The sequence below is a fragment of the Echiichthys vipera genome (genome assembly GCF_963691815.1).
Source record: "Echiichthys vipera genome assembly, chromosome: 9".
NCBI lineage: Eukaryota > Metazoa > Chordata > Actinopteri > Perciformes > Trachinidae > Echiichthys > Echiichthys vipera.
In genome coordinates this window covers 18,463,725-18,478,888 of record NC_139834.1, presented here as the reverse complement: position 1 = coordinate 18,478,888, position 15,164 = coordinate 18,463,725, and the positions used below count along the sequence as shown (strand labels likewise).

At 40.9% G+C, this 15,164-nt stretch overlaps 1 protein-coding gene across 1 annotated transcript in view; it reads left to right on the top strand.

Annotated features, from left to right (window-relative positions):
- The window catches only part of dip2ba (disco-interacting protein 2 homolog Ba), a 45,379-nt gene continuing 30,215 nt past the window's right edge, over window positions 1–15,164 (top strand). The window contains exon 1 of the mRNA XM_083920360.1: window positions 1–235. Coding sequence (XP_083776486.1) covers window positions 151–235 — 85 coding nt within the window. The 5' untranslated portion in view covers window positions 1–150. The remainder of the gene's footprint in view (window positions 236–15,164) is intronic.

The window sequence follows — 15,164 nt, the reverse complement described above, 5'->3', positions numbered from 1 at the left end:
GGGACCAACCGTGCGGATGGACCGTCTCTCCCACTCTGATGCTTGTTTTGTGTCTTGAGGGAGGGCGTTTGATTTTTTATTTTTGTACATTCACCCGCAGCGGCCCGGCTCCTTTTCAACCAGACTGCACCCGTGTTTCCAGGCGAAGTCATGGCTGACCGCGGCGTGGATTTGTCCGCCCTGCCAAAAGAGGTTAGAGACCAAGTGGCGGAGTTGGATCTGGAGCTGTCTGAAGGTAAAGGAGGGGATGGGGCTTCCCGGAGGGTGACGAGGGGGGTGATGCTATAGCAGGTTTAAAAGCTAGCTGTGTGTCTTTAGCTGTCTGGGCTAACCAGCATCGAGTACAGTAGTTTTACTCCCTTTTATTCGACTTTCCGTTTACAATAAATTGAATGAGAGCTGCTCACGTCAGGCACCGGAGCTAGCTTATATATCTGTGCTAATACAGGATGTGGGTACGCGAGCTAGCAGTGCATGACAAGCAGCAGCAGGAAGAAGAAGAAGAGATTGGCTTTCCACTTCTTCCCTCGTGTCTGCTTTTTCTTTAAATCACGTGTGGCTCATTTAAAGCAAAACATCCATTTGAAAACGTGTCCCAAATACCCTTATTTGCTGTGAGAGACTGTCAAAACCATTGCTGTCTGTGTGTGTGTGTGTGTGTGTGTGTGTGTGTGTGTGTGTGTGTGTGTGTGTGTGTGTGTGTGTGTGTGTGTGTGTGTGTGTGTGTGTGTGTGTGTGTGTGTGTGTTGTGTTGTATGTGTGTGTGTGTTGTGTGGTGTGTGTGTTGTGTTGTATGTGTGTGTTGTGTGGTGTGTGTGTTGTGTTGTATGTGTGTGTGTGTTGTGTGGTGTGTGTGTTGTGTTGTATGTGTGTGTATGGTGTGTGTGTTGTGTTGTATGTGTGTGTGTGTGTTGTATGTGTGTGAGTGTGTGTTAGTGAGTGAGTGTGTGTGTGTGTGTGTGAGAGAGTCTGACAGTCTGGGATGGCCAGAGGCAAGGTCTAGCTATCAGGACCCTTCTCGTGTCATATTAGTTATGCTCCTTCATATGGTGGGAATTTAATCTGTGACCACATGGCATGACATGTATGTGACATCAGGTTTCATCTAAAAAAACGTTTTATTGCAGTAAAACTATGAGTCACTGTGACTAGTGTTGAGTAATGATAAGGCCCTGCAGTCATCACCGAGATACAGACTGTTGTGAATGACTGTCAGTAATTAGCAGATGCAGTTTATGACCTCAGTGATCGACACGATGTGTGCAGAGCCTGTGACACCTGTGTAAACCTGCTATTACTGGAATTATAGGTTTACCCTACATGCGCTGCTCCCCATTGGTTTCACTACCCTCATCTTGTGGTCGAATTGTGTGAGATCTGTGTCAGGTGTATATGTTATGTTTGTTCTGCTCTTGTGGATGTAGGCGGGTGATGGATGTGTCTATTTATTGTAGTTTGCAAATATCTCAACCATTCATTCATCTAAAGCATAGTGCAAATCAACCCTCCCCCCAGAGCAGCTGTCCTGCTCTACACCCAGTGACACACACTGTCACATCCCAACGACAGTATCCCCCTTTCTCCTGCCTCATGGCACCTGGGGTACATTCTTCCCAGCTGAGGTGACCGAATCAAGTCGTCCTGCGGAGTGGGCTAATCCATGTTGGTTGACGTTTTGTTATTTTATGGTTTCTGAAACTGATAAACAGTACTTGACATGCATTTTTGCAAGACTTTTATACAAATTCAGGTCAGCCATCTCCGTCATGCCTGTTATAATACCTTAAAAAGGAACATGGGACAATAACAAAAGACATTGACAATATCATTTTTTGCTTGTGACAGTGACGTGTTCTCCTAGTCCAGTAAAAAAAATACAAATGCATATTTACATGTACTGTTAATTATAAGAATATTGGACTGGGACCGTTGATGTCTTTTTACAGTCCATATATATTATTGAATGTAACATGATATGTTGGTGCATTTGCATTTTAAGGGATGACTGACCTTTAAGGGTAATGTGTCATTCAGGTGTAGAGTATCTCGTCCAATAATTAGTGTGTTGGCCTGACATGTTAAGGAGCTATACTGGTGAATTTGATTTTGACTTTTGGTTTTATCATTCATTCATCTTCAACCGCTTATCCCGGGGTCGGGGTCGCGGGGGTGCTGGAGCCGATCCCAGCTGACATTGGGCGTGAAGCGGGGTACACCCTGGACAGGACACCAGTCTATCACAGGGCACATAGAGACGTACAGAGACAGACAACCATTCACACCTACGGGCAATTTTAGAGTCAATGAACCTAACACGTGCATGTCTTTGGACTGTGGGAGGAAACCGGAGTACCCGGAGGAAACCCACGCAGACACGGGGAGAACATGCAAACTCTGCACAGAAAGGCCCAGGCCGGGATGCGAACCTGTAACCTTCTTGCTGTGAGGCGACAGTGCTAACCACTAGCTCAATAATAATCAAGCTTTTACTTAGAGGCTCAAGATTTACCACAGTTACATCATATGTCATTTTAAAAAGTGACTGATATGATGTGTGTGTGTGTGTTTGTGTGTGCGTGTGCGTGCACATCAGTAAACCAAAAGTGGCCTTACCCCAGTTAGGGGAATAATCGGATTATTGAAGTTCGCCTCATGAAAGGGGTTGAAAGGGGAAAATGACGAAGTAACTTGACCAACTGGTCAGAATACGGCATTTTTCCGGTTCACCTTTGTCAAAATCACAAACGGACTTTTGGACAAAATTCCGACCGAAAAGGGTCTTCTTGGTAGGAATGTTACTTGCTGTTGCGAAGCCCTTCCTCGGTTTAAAGGTAACGCTCTATTGCTATTTTTTTTGCCACCATGGCTTCCTGGTTTATTCTATTTCCGGGTCAAAAGCCACCACCATGGAGTGGGGAGGGGGGGTTATAACCCACGCAGCATGCGCAGATGCGAAACCTTATACTAACCCGAGAAGGCTGTTTTACATGTGCGAATAATCAAGGTACTGGAGGAGTTCTTTAGGTCTGTTAACTGGGGTATGTGAACTCCGATTTTACCCGGGGTACAGTGTTTACATGGTGTTTAAGAAACCGGAGTAATCCGAATATAATCAGGTTTTTAAACTGCATGTAAACGCACTCAATTGTATGTATAGATGGATAGAAATGTGTCTGCTGTGTAGGGGTGGCCCACAGACTAAAACTTTTCGAAGTCGAATCTGGTTCGTCACGGTTTGCCTATAGTCGACTGATCGTTGAATCAGTTTTTGTTTTTTTTTGCTTATGAAAAACCCTCTGATCAGGGGTGGCGAGCCATGGACATGAAGCACACAGTGGTGGGTGCACGTGTGATTTCTGATAGAAGTCTTAATAAAAGTATTTGTTGTTATAACATAAATGTGTTTTGTTTTTATCTTTCTTTGACAATAGCTGACGGTATATTGAGAACTGTAGTTTCACTTTCTGTGTCGGACTGAACGTCTATAATGAAGAACAAGTAAATGGGCAAATATTCAAATGAAAAGATGGTCATGATTAAACAGTAGCAGACTGTTGTATTTCTGATGCCCAGATAGATTTAAAGCCCAGCCAAGATGCCTCTGACGGATCCTGGATAGTACAACTTATTCTAAGAGAGGGAGGGCGTTATTCCTGCACACTAAGGAGATAGATTAAAAGCACATGAGTTATTTTCACATTTTCAGCAACATTATTTATTAATAGGCTTATATTTATACCTAAATAGGCTATTTATCATGGTTTATTGGGAGAAACAAAGCATCTATATGTAAAATCAGACATTCAGCCCCCCAGAGCCACAATGGCATAATCCATTGTTTCATAACCACATTTTGTCGAATCAGGCTCCTCGGATTGAATTGTTGAATAGTCGACTATTCGGGGTCACCCCTACTGCTGTGATTTTGACATATTGTTTATACATAATTTATACTTTGCTTACTAACACTACCATATTGCACACATCATATGCTGCTACACATTAACACTGTACTGTTTTAGGTCACTTACTTATTTGTTATTACTTGACTTTGTATATGTTTTTTTATTTGACTCGCTCTTTGTTATTTATTGAAACTTAAATACTTAAACTTTTAATTTTATCTATGTTTACTTGTACTTATGTTGCATACTGCTGAATACCGCTGAAACAGATTTTTATTGTTCTATACGAGATAAAGATCTATTGTATTCTATCCCTTTAGCATCTCCCGGATTTTTGCGTCACTGTGTTGAAGTAGGCTATGTCAGATATTTCATTTGTTCGATTTGCCACAGAGACATTTCTGTCTGAATAGTTTTTTACAAAAACAATATCTCAATTTATTTTTCAGGAAAATTAATATTGTCATATTAAATTACATATACCTTGATTTAAGAATTTGTCCACATTGACCACTCCTTATTTTCATTGATGAATTGACTGATTACATTGAAATGACTGATTTTCAGAATGTATTTGAAATGATCAAATCTGGACTCAAAACATGCATGGCGTGATACATTACAGTGAAAGACATCACCTTTATTTTCGGCCAGTCTCCTGTGGTAATGCAGAGGTGAACAGGAACTGTTATCAAGACTCTTCCTTGTTGGTGCATTCAAAGTGCTTGTTAGAAGCGTGAAGTTTGCAGAAGAAGAAAAATCATATCCACATTATCCTGGCAGCCCTGTTTACTCATTGTATGTTTTGCCATGTATTGGTCGTTTGACAACAAAGCTGATGAATGCTTTTCAGATCCAGCTCTCGAGTATTGAATGTAGTGCAAAAAGAGGGAATAAACGTTGTCTCAACCAACCACAGTAGCTAAATATTTTAATGACTGTAGTTTTTTTAGGTTTGTGTGTGTATGCCAGCTAGCCCCTTTATGACTGGCTCTAGGCGGCATGTCATCACCATAGGCTATTTTTCTTGAGTCCATAACAAGCCCTGCTCTGAACCAAGTGGAAATGCCTGTTCCTGCGTTGCTCGGATAAGAACACAGGCCTGCCAAATGGCCTCTTAAAAAACAACCCAGTTCTGCTAGCCCCCTGTGACCATGGGGACACAAAGAGGACCATTCAGCTGGTCTGGCCACGAGCTCTGCTGCCATTTAGGCCATTCAGCTAAACCCAGCCTTTGTGTGCACGTTGGAATGAGCTGCCTCTATAGGAAGAGTAGGGAGGGGTTGGTTGACTGGTCATACTTGAGAAGATGACGTGTAGTATGTACTACTGAGGGGTGTGGTTCACCCCTCTTACCGTGCCCATCGCTCAGCTGAGCCAGGGGTTAAAGGTCATGTCTGGTTTTTCCGTGGAACCAGCCTACCTGGTTGACATTCCCCAACATCTGTGTTGTACAAAAGTCTAATGTTGCTGACCTAAGCAAAATTCCACACTGCTTAGTTTTTCATCTGTGAGTTAGTAGCTGGTGATCCTGGGCAATATGCCCTTTTTGAAATTAAAATACAACTTGAAATGACTGGAATTTCCTCCCAGTCTAAGTTTTTAAACTCAGGAACGCTGTCTCGGATGCACATACTTGTGCCAGTGTTTATGTGGAGATCGTTATCTGTGTTTGCATCTGTGATCAGTATGCACAGACAGAGAGTCCAGATTATTGCCAGTTGCCTTCTTTCTAGGCCAATCATCTATCCGACCACAATTTGAATGCAGCAAAAGCAGGCTTGGTTCAGTTTTCTATAAAGAGAGAGGGATGACTTAGCAGAGGATGACAGCACTGATATGTAGTATGTATCGACCATCCATCTTATTGACCCCAGCCATCCGTGAAAGTGTGTAGGGCAAGTTCTGAGGAAGACTCTCCTCCCAACCTGGGGGGGAAGCTGTGGAAACGCATCTCTCCTCTCTGTGTTATGTATAAATGGGATAAGCAGCAAAGTGTTTTTGTAAATATTCAGGCTAAGTGCTTATTTTGAGACAGATTACAGACGTGTGATAGACTTCCTCAAGCTCATGTGGTGCAGAGTTCTTGTGTATATATAAGGCAAAGGTATGCGCTGGCGCAAAAAGAGGAACAAGGGCTTCTCACACTGATTGTAAAGCTGAAATCTCTTTCCAAATTCAAATGATTTCAAATTTTTTTCACTCTTGCAGGCCTAATACAACATGCTTTTTAACAGCTCTACCAAATGTTAAAGCACCTGTCGAGTGGGCAGTATGCTCAAAATGGAGATTGTGATAAATATCATAGAAACTTAATGGACAATTGACATTCTAGAGAAACAGGAAACAAGATGAGGGGTACAGGGGACTATGACATGCAACGAATTTCCCCAGCTAAAGCAAATCGGGAACATCATAATTACAAGCTACTCAACTACTTCCTGTGTGTTCATTGTGTTTTTCTGGAACACAATGCTATAAATAAAAAAAAATACAACATGTTCTCATGCATGCGAACATAGAAACAACAACTGTGAACCATGGTACCTCCTCAAGAGCGTTTTATAACAATTTGAGTGTACAGATGGATGATAAACAATAGAATTGATTTACTGCCCAATTCTACTTGCAAGACGACTTTAAACCTTCCACTATAATTTCTCACCACATCAAAATAAGCTCTGAACAGTCTAAAGAGTTAGCATAGCATACTAAAGGTGGCCAGCATCACTGTCTCCAACCCCAACCATTTCCTGAACAGTGACTATGAATTGTCACCATCAAGGTTAGACTGAAGCACTCTTTTGTGAAGCACCAGTCAATCCTAAAACTTAATTTATATCAAGTTATTTTTCTCAGTTGAGATATTTGGGTAGTATGCTTCTGTTAGCGCCCAATAGATCAGAATCCGAAATGCACAAATCATCTTCCTCGTAGCTTCAGAGCCAAGGCCTTAGGTCCAAGCAGATGGTTGGGTACTCTCGGCAAAGTTCTTTCTTTACGTGTGTGATACAGTATGTTTGTGCATACAAATGTGTGTGTGTCATAATACTGTGATACGGTGAATAGTTAATGATGGTTGAAGAGCTGTTTCCTCCTCCAGACCCGTTGTAGGCTGAATTATTCACATGCTCTCATTAAATTCCAGGACACTCTCACGTGGGTGTGGGTGGGTGGGTGTGTTGGTGTGTGTGGTCGGTGAGCGTGACTTCTTTAAGTTCCCAAGGTAAAAGTTGAGGCATGCATAGAAAAACCAACAGCCAACCTGACATCCCACTCATCAACCCTCCAGACCTGCACATGTCTTTCTACAGTAGAAGATGCTTAACTTGTTGAACAAGCTCATATGTTAGGTACGGTAGGTAGGGCTGCACAATATGGCAGAAATCAACAATATTAGTAAGAATATATATATTTTTTATGATACTGATTACATCATGATAGACATTCAGATTGATGTTCCATGAAATTACATCTGACAGAACAAAAATAACATTTTAAATCACACTTGGATTGAAATTAATAATATAGACAACATCATTTAGTTAATTCAGACAACAAAATGTGATCATATTTTCACAATATTTGCCCCAGTGTCAGGACTCATGTGTTATAGTGCTGTCATAGTCTCCGATTACACATGGAAGCTGTGAAATAGGACCTTGGTTGAAGCATCTGTGAGAATAAGCATCCTTTTTTCTGAGGTACCCTTGAGCAGGACTCTGTCACTGAAATGGTGCTGACCTTGAGCTCTGACATCGCTGCGGAGGTAGGTGAGTCAATGGAGAATTTCTCGCTGTCTACCGATAAAAGTAAAATTTCATTCAACATTATCATCCATCTATTGATGGGATATTGTAGCCTACTTATGTATCTAAGCAGAAATACAATAGCCGAGGCAGGCCTGCTCCCTGCCTGTCGTAGATCTGTGAGTCACTGCAGTTAGGCGTGTCAAGTTCTCCGGGGCACATCCATCCACTGCAAAGTGAGAGAACCTGTTTTAGCCTCCTGTCTCACTGGGCTGTTTACTGTGTTTAATGCAAACTATGACTCATCATACTGTAAGTGAAGAATGAATTGGAATTTTGTGATATCTGACCCCTTTCTCCCAGACTGTACTACACCCACCTTCATTCACCGGTCGACCAACCTGTAATCTCATTTGGTTTGACGGTGACAGTGAGGCGCCTCTCTGATGTTGCGTTGCACAATCACTCTGTGCTTTTGTTGCCTGCAGTCATTTAGTCAGGGGCCAAGGCTGTGACACACCAGACAATGTTGACTGATTCGCACTCTGATTTATTTCTCATAGGTAGAAATGAAACCAAGTGATGGAATTAAGTTATTTTATCAGTATTATCGCTACATTGCTAAAATGTGCTGAAAATGTTCAAAAATAGACTGTGCACTGATGCACAACAAATTCTATATTGCATAAACATTCAAACAGTAACATAGCCTTTCACAGCAATTTTCTACTACATGTCCTGCAGACAGGGTGACCATCTTCCCATAGCACTCTTACAAAAAAACAAAATACAACCACACTTCAAACCTACGGCTCAGTTGGAAGGCTGAAGAGTCTTGAAACGCTGTCAGTGCCTTTCAGCATGTTTTCACCTGTCAGTGAAGCAAAACAAACCTATGTTGCATGCTGCGCCTGCGTCTGGGAGACTGTGGCTACCCTTTGCTGGACAGTATTTATCAAGAGTGTGCTGATCACACATGGTTCTAATGATAATAAAAAATTCTACTCATCGACAAAATGATGAAGTCATTGATGGCAAAACTGAAACCAAGTCTTGTTGTGTATTTTAGTGTTGTCAGACTGTGGAAGCTGATGCAGAGCCCCTCCAATGTATCGCCAGGCTATATCCACTACCCAGCGGGCCATGTGACTGTGCTAATGCTGAAGAATGCTCTTGTGAATATAAATAGACCTGGCTGGCAAGACAAATTCGCTTTCATGCCTGAGGAGGAGAAAACAAGCATCTCTTTCACACAAAAGCTCCGCCATTATTGCAGTGGAGGCCACCCTCTCGAAGTCCCAAGGAGTCAGTCCTAATTGTGCGTATTTCTTTCTCGCTGGCTAGTAGACAGCAGCCAGTAGCACACACTTCCACATCCAACCAACTGGCTGGTTGGCTGCTACATGTGGGTCACTGTTACGTCCACGGGTTGTGTGCGAAATACCACGACCTGTTGAGAACTGCCCTTCTCAGGCCAATCAGCCTGCTGTCTGACCCATGGAGAAAGTTTCTATAGGTTTGCTAATTGTTAAAGCATCATACTAGTGGTTTTAGATGTTTTTTAGCATGTTACCTACAAATTCTGTATACTGAAACTTTATTGCAGAAGTTTTTAGAGTGATTTCTTATTTGCAGGCAGTTTTGGCTTCACTTTTTATGCCAATATGACGTAAAAATCACAGAAGTATTTAGTCACAGTGAACATTTGTTTAACTTAATTTCATGTGAAAGTCATGGTATTATTGTGTGGTTATGCAGGGAGTTTTTGCAACCTTACCTGCTGGTGTGCCAAACTACTTGAGGGGAAACAGCAGCAGCCGTTGTGACACAAGAAAGTACCAGATTGACATTGTTGCTTTCACTGTGTTCACGTTTACTTGGTGGTTGGCTTCCAGATTCTATTCTTCCATAATATAACTAGGGGTGTCAGGATTCTCCAAATCCATGATTCGAATAGACTTTCGGTTTCAACGATTCGATTCAGTTTTCGACTAATAGGTTATTTTTTCTCTGACGGCCATGCAATTGTTAGACTAGGAAGCCTTGAATCATAAAGATCAACAGATCATTTGTTTGTTGTTGTTGTTGCTGTCATTTACATTTTCAAACCCTCCTTTAAAAGGAAACATTGTATCAAGTATAGATATAACCGCCATATTTGTTGGGCCATATGGTCAAATTTAAATACTTTGAAAAAAATGTAAAACTTTGATAATTAAAATTGAATGCTCATTTTGATCGCCTTTTGATTTAGATTAGAAATTGTGACACCCCCTTAACCTGACTAACGAACGATGTCAAAGCTTCATTGAACTCATCATGAAGGAATAGTTTTAAAATCAGTCCCATTGGGTAGATTTACATAAAAGGATTACATCTTTGCATATAGACAAAATATTCAAAATATTTGACCGCCCGACAGCAGCACAGAAGTGAAAAAAAGGGTGGACAACAGAAAACATTAGGTTCCCCCTTTTAATTTACTAGCATGGACACATATCTTGTAGTGAGCCTTGGTTTGCTGATAAGCATCCTTATAAAGAAGTCATTGGTCATTTTGCACGTTAGATGGCTAGTGAGGTCCTTTTTTAACTCTATCCCCCGAGACTTGGAGGCTAAAGGGCCTTTTCCGATATTTGGATCTTTATATACATTGTTTCTCCTTAAGTGATAAAATGATATAAACAGTAAATTGAAAAATAGCCTCTATGTGATTTTTGAATCAAAAGGAACGACTTTTTTTTACTATGATTGGGTATTAATTAACTGAAATGACCAGAGCATCTGACCATAAACCTGCTGTCTGTTGTAATTCTTTCTCGTTGTCTTTGTCTCTAACACGGGCTCTTCAGCTGATCAGCCATAGCTGATCATTTCAGCTTTTGAAGAGGGTGTGTATTCTCTCAGCAGCTGGTCAGTTTCTATATATGAAAGCGCAGGCCTGTGTCACAGGAAGGGCTGATGGGAAACCCGAGCTCAGGGGTAAAGCAGTCCTGCTGTATATGTACAATGAAAGTTTCCAAAAGGTCAATAGCTTTCTCTGTCAGTCACTCATTGGGTTGTTGTATTTATTTTTTTTCTTTTGGATTCATGCCTTACATTTGAAAAGTCCTCTTCCTAATTCTCGTACGGAGTCAAAGGGTTATCGAAAAATACCAGAGAGTAGAAGTCTTCAGGAAGCGCCCTCAACATGTTGATGTGTATCTCCCCTCTTGGCCCCTCAGAACACATTGTGCTGGAGCTTGGCTTGTAGTCATGGACCCCTTTAATTCAACTCCCCAGAGAAAGAGGTAAAACAAAGGCCATGAAAACTCATTGAATGGGTGGGGCTTCAACCTTATAATGCTTAACCGTAGCACAGGCAGTGTTGCATGCATTGTAATTTCATAGCCTTGAATGGAAACATTAGGTTAATATTTAAATCACAGGCACAGTTCTGGCTGGGCTGGCCTCCTTCCTGGACACTTGAACATTTTTTAAGATTATTTGTTACTAAGCCTGATCCGTGTTGTTATGACTGTTATGAGTATTGGACTAGATTTTGTAATGATAGCATTGAATTAGACTCTGATTAGATGGTTAGCAGAGCTAAAGATAAGCAATATACCATTGCGCGTAATGTGAGTATATCATCACGGTATTTCTTACACCACTGTATCCGCGGGAGGCCCTCGTTCTACAGTGGGGTTTTTGTGTCGTGCTACTTGCTCCCACTGGCAGTGATGACGCACTGATGACTGTTGTCTAGCTGTGGTTCTGATGAAACATTCATTACAGTTAAAGTTATATATCCCAAGATTATCCAACTGATCTTTCTCTTGAGAGTTAAACCATGTGTACACTACTTGACATATGGATCTGGAGACATCTGAGGTAGGCCTAAATAATGTCACGATTCAGAAAGATCAGCGAGTTGTCGCCAGGTGTGTGGTGTCATCAAGTGAGAAAGTCGCGTCTGACTCTACAAAACCATGTCAGTACTAATTTACATGTTGAAAGCTTTCAATTATTCAATTAGCTTTTTATGTCAATTATTAAAATATCTTAATCCTTTCTGAGTAATTCTTTGTGGTTAGGCTGCATAGAAGGCTAGAAGTGTGCCTGTAAGACCACATTCCCCAAAATGACAGCAATCATTTATCATTTTTGAAAAGCTATGTTTTCACCGCTTAAGACTGATGTCTTCCATGCACCCATTTTACAGAGAGTTTCGGAAAAGATCTGAAATAGTTTTCATGTTTAATTGCATTAGTGAAGATCATGTTTCTTTAAGATCTATTAGGATCAGACGTCACGTCACGTGTTTATGCCTATCTCAGAAAGCTGACTTTTGTGAAAAGAGGAATATTATGCTCCTGTTTTTCATAGAGAGAACGGCAAATTGTCGCCATTGCCTGGCCGACAATGTGACGGCTTTCCCGAATAAAAACACCTTTAGAGAGTAGCCTGTTGCTAACATCACCTCACTCCTACTCCCCTGTGACTTGCACCTTCACTTCCACATGAATTTAAATGTTTTCATTGATTCAGCCTATTTTTCACCTTACTGCATTTTCATTCACACATTCCTCAAGTGTTGCACCTTGTTGAACAACCCCACACATCCAGAGCCATCATTTTCAGAGCGGTGATAGATTCCCACTGCGATGACAGGCTGTTTAATGACTGAGCAGTGGGTGGTGGGAGGTCAGGACCATGAGCTGTCCACAGAGTGGAACGTAGGCAATAAGGCCTGTGCGGTTTCAATGTCAGCTGCAGACTCAACACCTCAGGATGTGAGTGTTTCTCCTGGCTTGTTATGAGCTCATAAAACTGATTTAATGAGTGGGCTGCCTGGTTAACGTTCCTCCTCTTAATGTCCTATTTTAACCCATCATCCATGAGCAATTAAGCCGAGTCAAGGAGCATCATTGGTGCATATGTCATCTAGAGATGGAACAAAGGGAGGATGTAACTAAGCCAAGCTCAGTTTATATGGCAGGTGTTTGGTGATGTGTTGTCTTGTGTACTCACTGACCGCGTTGGGCAGCAGAACAGATGACAGTTGATGTACAAGTCTCAGTGAACCTCAGGTCAGGCCCGTTGCACACTTCTGACTCCTGAATCTCTTAACTACAACACAGCCACAGTGAAATGTGATCCCCCCTGACTCACTTTCACTGCTCAGCACTCTATGGTTACCCAGCAATGCTGAAACACTGGTTTGTCATGCAGCTAAAAGTCCAGGATGCCTAAATAAGTCTTTACTTTGGTTTTCCCTGTTCTTTTCATTTGACTAAATTACGTCAAAGTCAACCTACTGACCTGGTTAAGCTGCCCCGATAGTAAAAATAAAAGAGCTAGAAGAGAAAGTGACAAAATAACTCACACAGGCCAATTTATCAGAAGATTTTAGCAGATAATTTATTTTGTCACAGTAAAAAAAAAAGCACAAGTGTTACTAAAAACATTAGAAAAGGCTCAGTTCTATTCAAGAGTCCCAGAAAGCAAAGGAAGTGTTGCAGTGAGCCAGCATGAACAATACCAATATTTCAGACTTTATGTTAAGCTAAGCTCACTGCCTCCTGGCTCTGCTCTCATACGTCACACTTACATGAGACTGAAAGGGGTATCGCTTTTCTCATCTAATAGCTCTGGCTTTGCGTCAACATTTTGAAACTCTTTCAAAGCAGACATTTTGACTCTTCATTGCAGGAAAACAGGTGTTACTAATAACATTAACGATGGCTCAGTTTTATTACGTGTCAAAGTAAGCCAGTTGAATGTGCCAATGATATCCTGGCTGATTTTTAAATTGAATATCATTATCAAGTCCTTAAAGCACAGGTGAAATAAATCCTATCAATTACACATGTGCTTTAACCACTGCGACAAGTCAAAATGTCTCCTTTGATAAGGGTTTATTAATGAATCATCACATTAGTGTGATAGCCCCAATTCAGTATCATTTTAAAGCATTTTTTGTACAGCTCAAGGTGACAGATAATCAAGTGAGGACCAGGGTAGCTAGCTACTCTGATGAGAAATCAATCTGAGATTTGGCCCCTCATCTCAGCTGTCTCGCTCATCTGTAGACCTACAGTAACAACACAGCACACACCACCTGTTAGCTAACAGCTCATTGTGGTTATCGATAGCGTGCTTAAAGGCACAGGGTTCCTACGCAGTATTGAAAAGTACGGAATTTAATTTGACTAATTTCCAGGTCTGGATAAGTATGGAAAAAGGGAAAAGAGTATGTGGAATGGTGTCGGGTTTGCATGGTTACTGTTCGCCGTGCGTCTGCGATTCTCATTCTTTTTTTTCTTACATGTCATTTACATTTTATTTATGACTTTATTTATTCTATTTATTATTATTTCATGTATTTACTAGTATGTTTACTCCATCTAATGAAGCAAATACTTATGTTTTCTTTTGTAGTTCCATGTTAATTGTACATCTCTACTGTTAAAGTCTGTAGGGGTTGCAGGTTCACAGTTATTAATTGCACTTTTCTAGCATTTAGCTTGAATAAAATGCTGTGTGTTGAACATGTCTCAGTTTGGAGTTCATTCACTTATATATGAGCTACAATACCTAGGTAAAAATGTCTTGTGATTGCTTGGCAACATAATGGCATACATAGTCAGAATTTGACATACATGTTAAAAGTTGGATTTTTTTTTTAAATTTACATTAGCATCTAACAATTGGTTATTTAGTTTAATACTGACTGAAAACTCCTCTGAGAAGTCTGGAAAATATGGAATTTTGAAATGGAAAATGTGAAGGAACTACATTGACCCCTTACTGTTACTAACATACAACCCACTTGTAGCTGTCTGACGTCAGTTGTCTGACTCAGCAATGAACCATCTACAGTTGTTTGCCAGTCTTATCACTTTTGATGAAGTAATGTGCTCTGAGTTTATCTATAACAGCTAGTCACTGCCAAGATTGTACAGCATGTCTGTTATTTTCTTCAGGGAAATACTGTGACCCAGATGAGTGTGTGAAAGTTTGTTAACAGAAGCAAAGAAGAGAGGAGAGTGTCTGATTTTGATGAAATGTAAGTTTAGGAGTGGGGAATCAGTGATCTGGCTTGGTTTATCGAGAAGAATTTCTCAACTTTTTGGTTGGCGAATGCACTCTCTTCTTCAGTTTGGATTTCTCAAAGCTGTCAGCTCAAACCTCCAAAGTACTCACACAACTGGCTCAAAAGTGCTGTCTCTGCCAATACACAATGCACAATGTAACAGAAGTAAAGGAGGAAGTAGGGCAAGTACTCTGTCTGCACTCACACAGAATCCCAATGCTTTAAAAGCTTGGAAGGAACATTAGTTTATATATTTGGCAAAAACAACTTCAATATGCTGACTGTCCAGTCTGATTGCTGGATATTTCTTTCAGCTCATAGTGGGAATAATCTTAATTGTGAGTCACGTAGGACCAACACAATTGAGTTGAAGTGTTTTTATCCTGTACAGGAGGGTTCTGATTTGATGAGATGATTAGGTTTTTGAGTCAG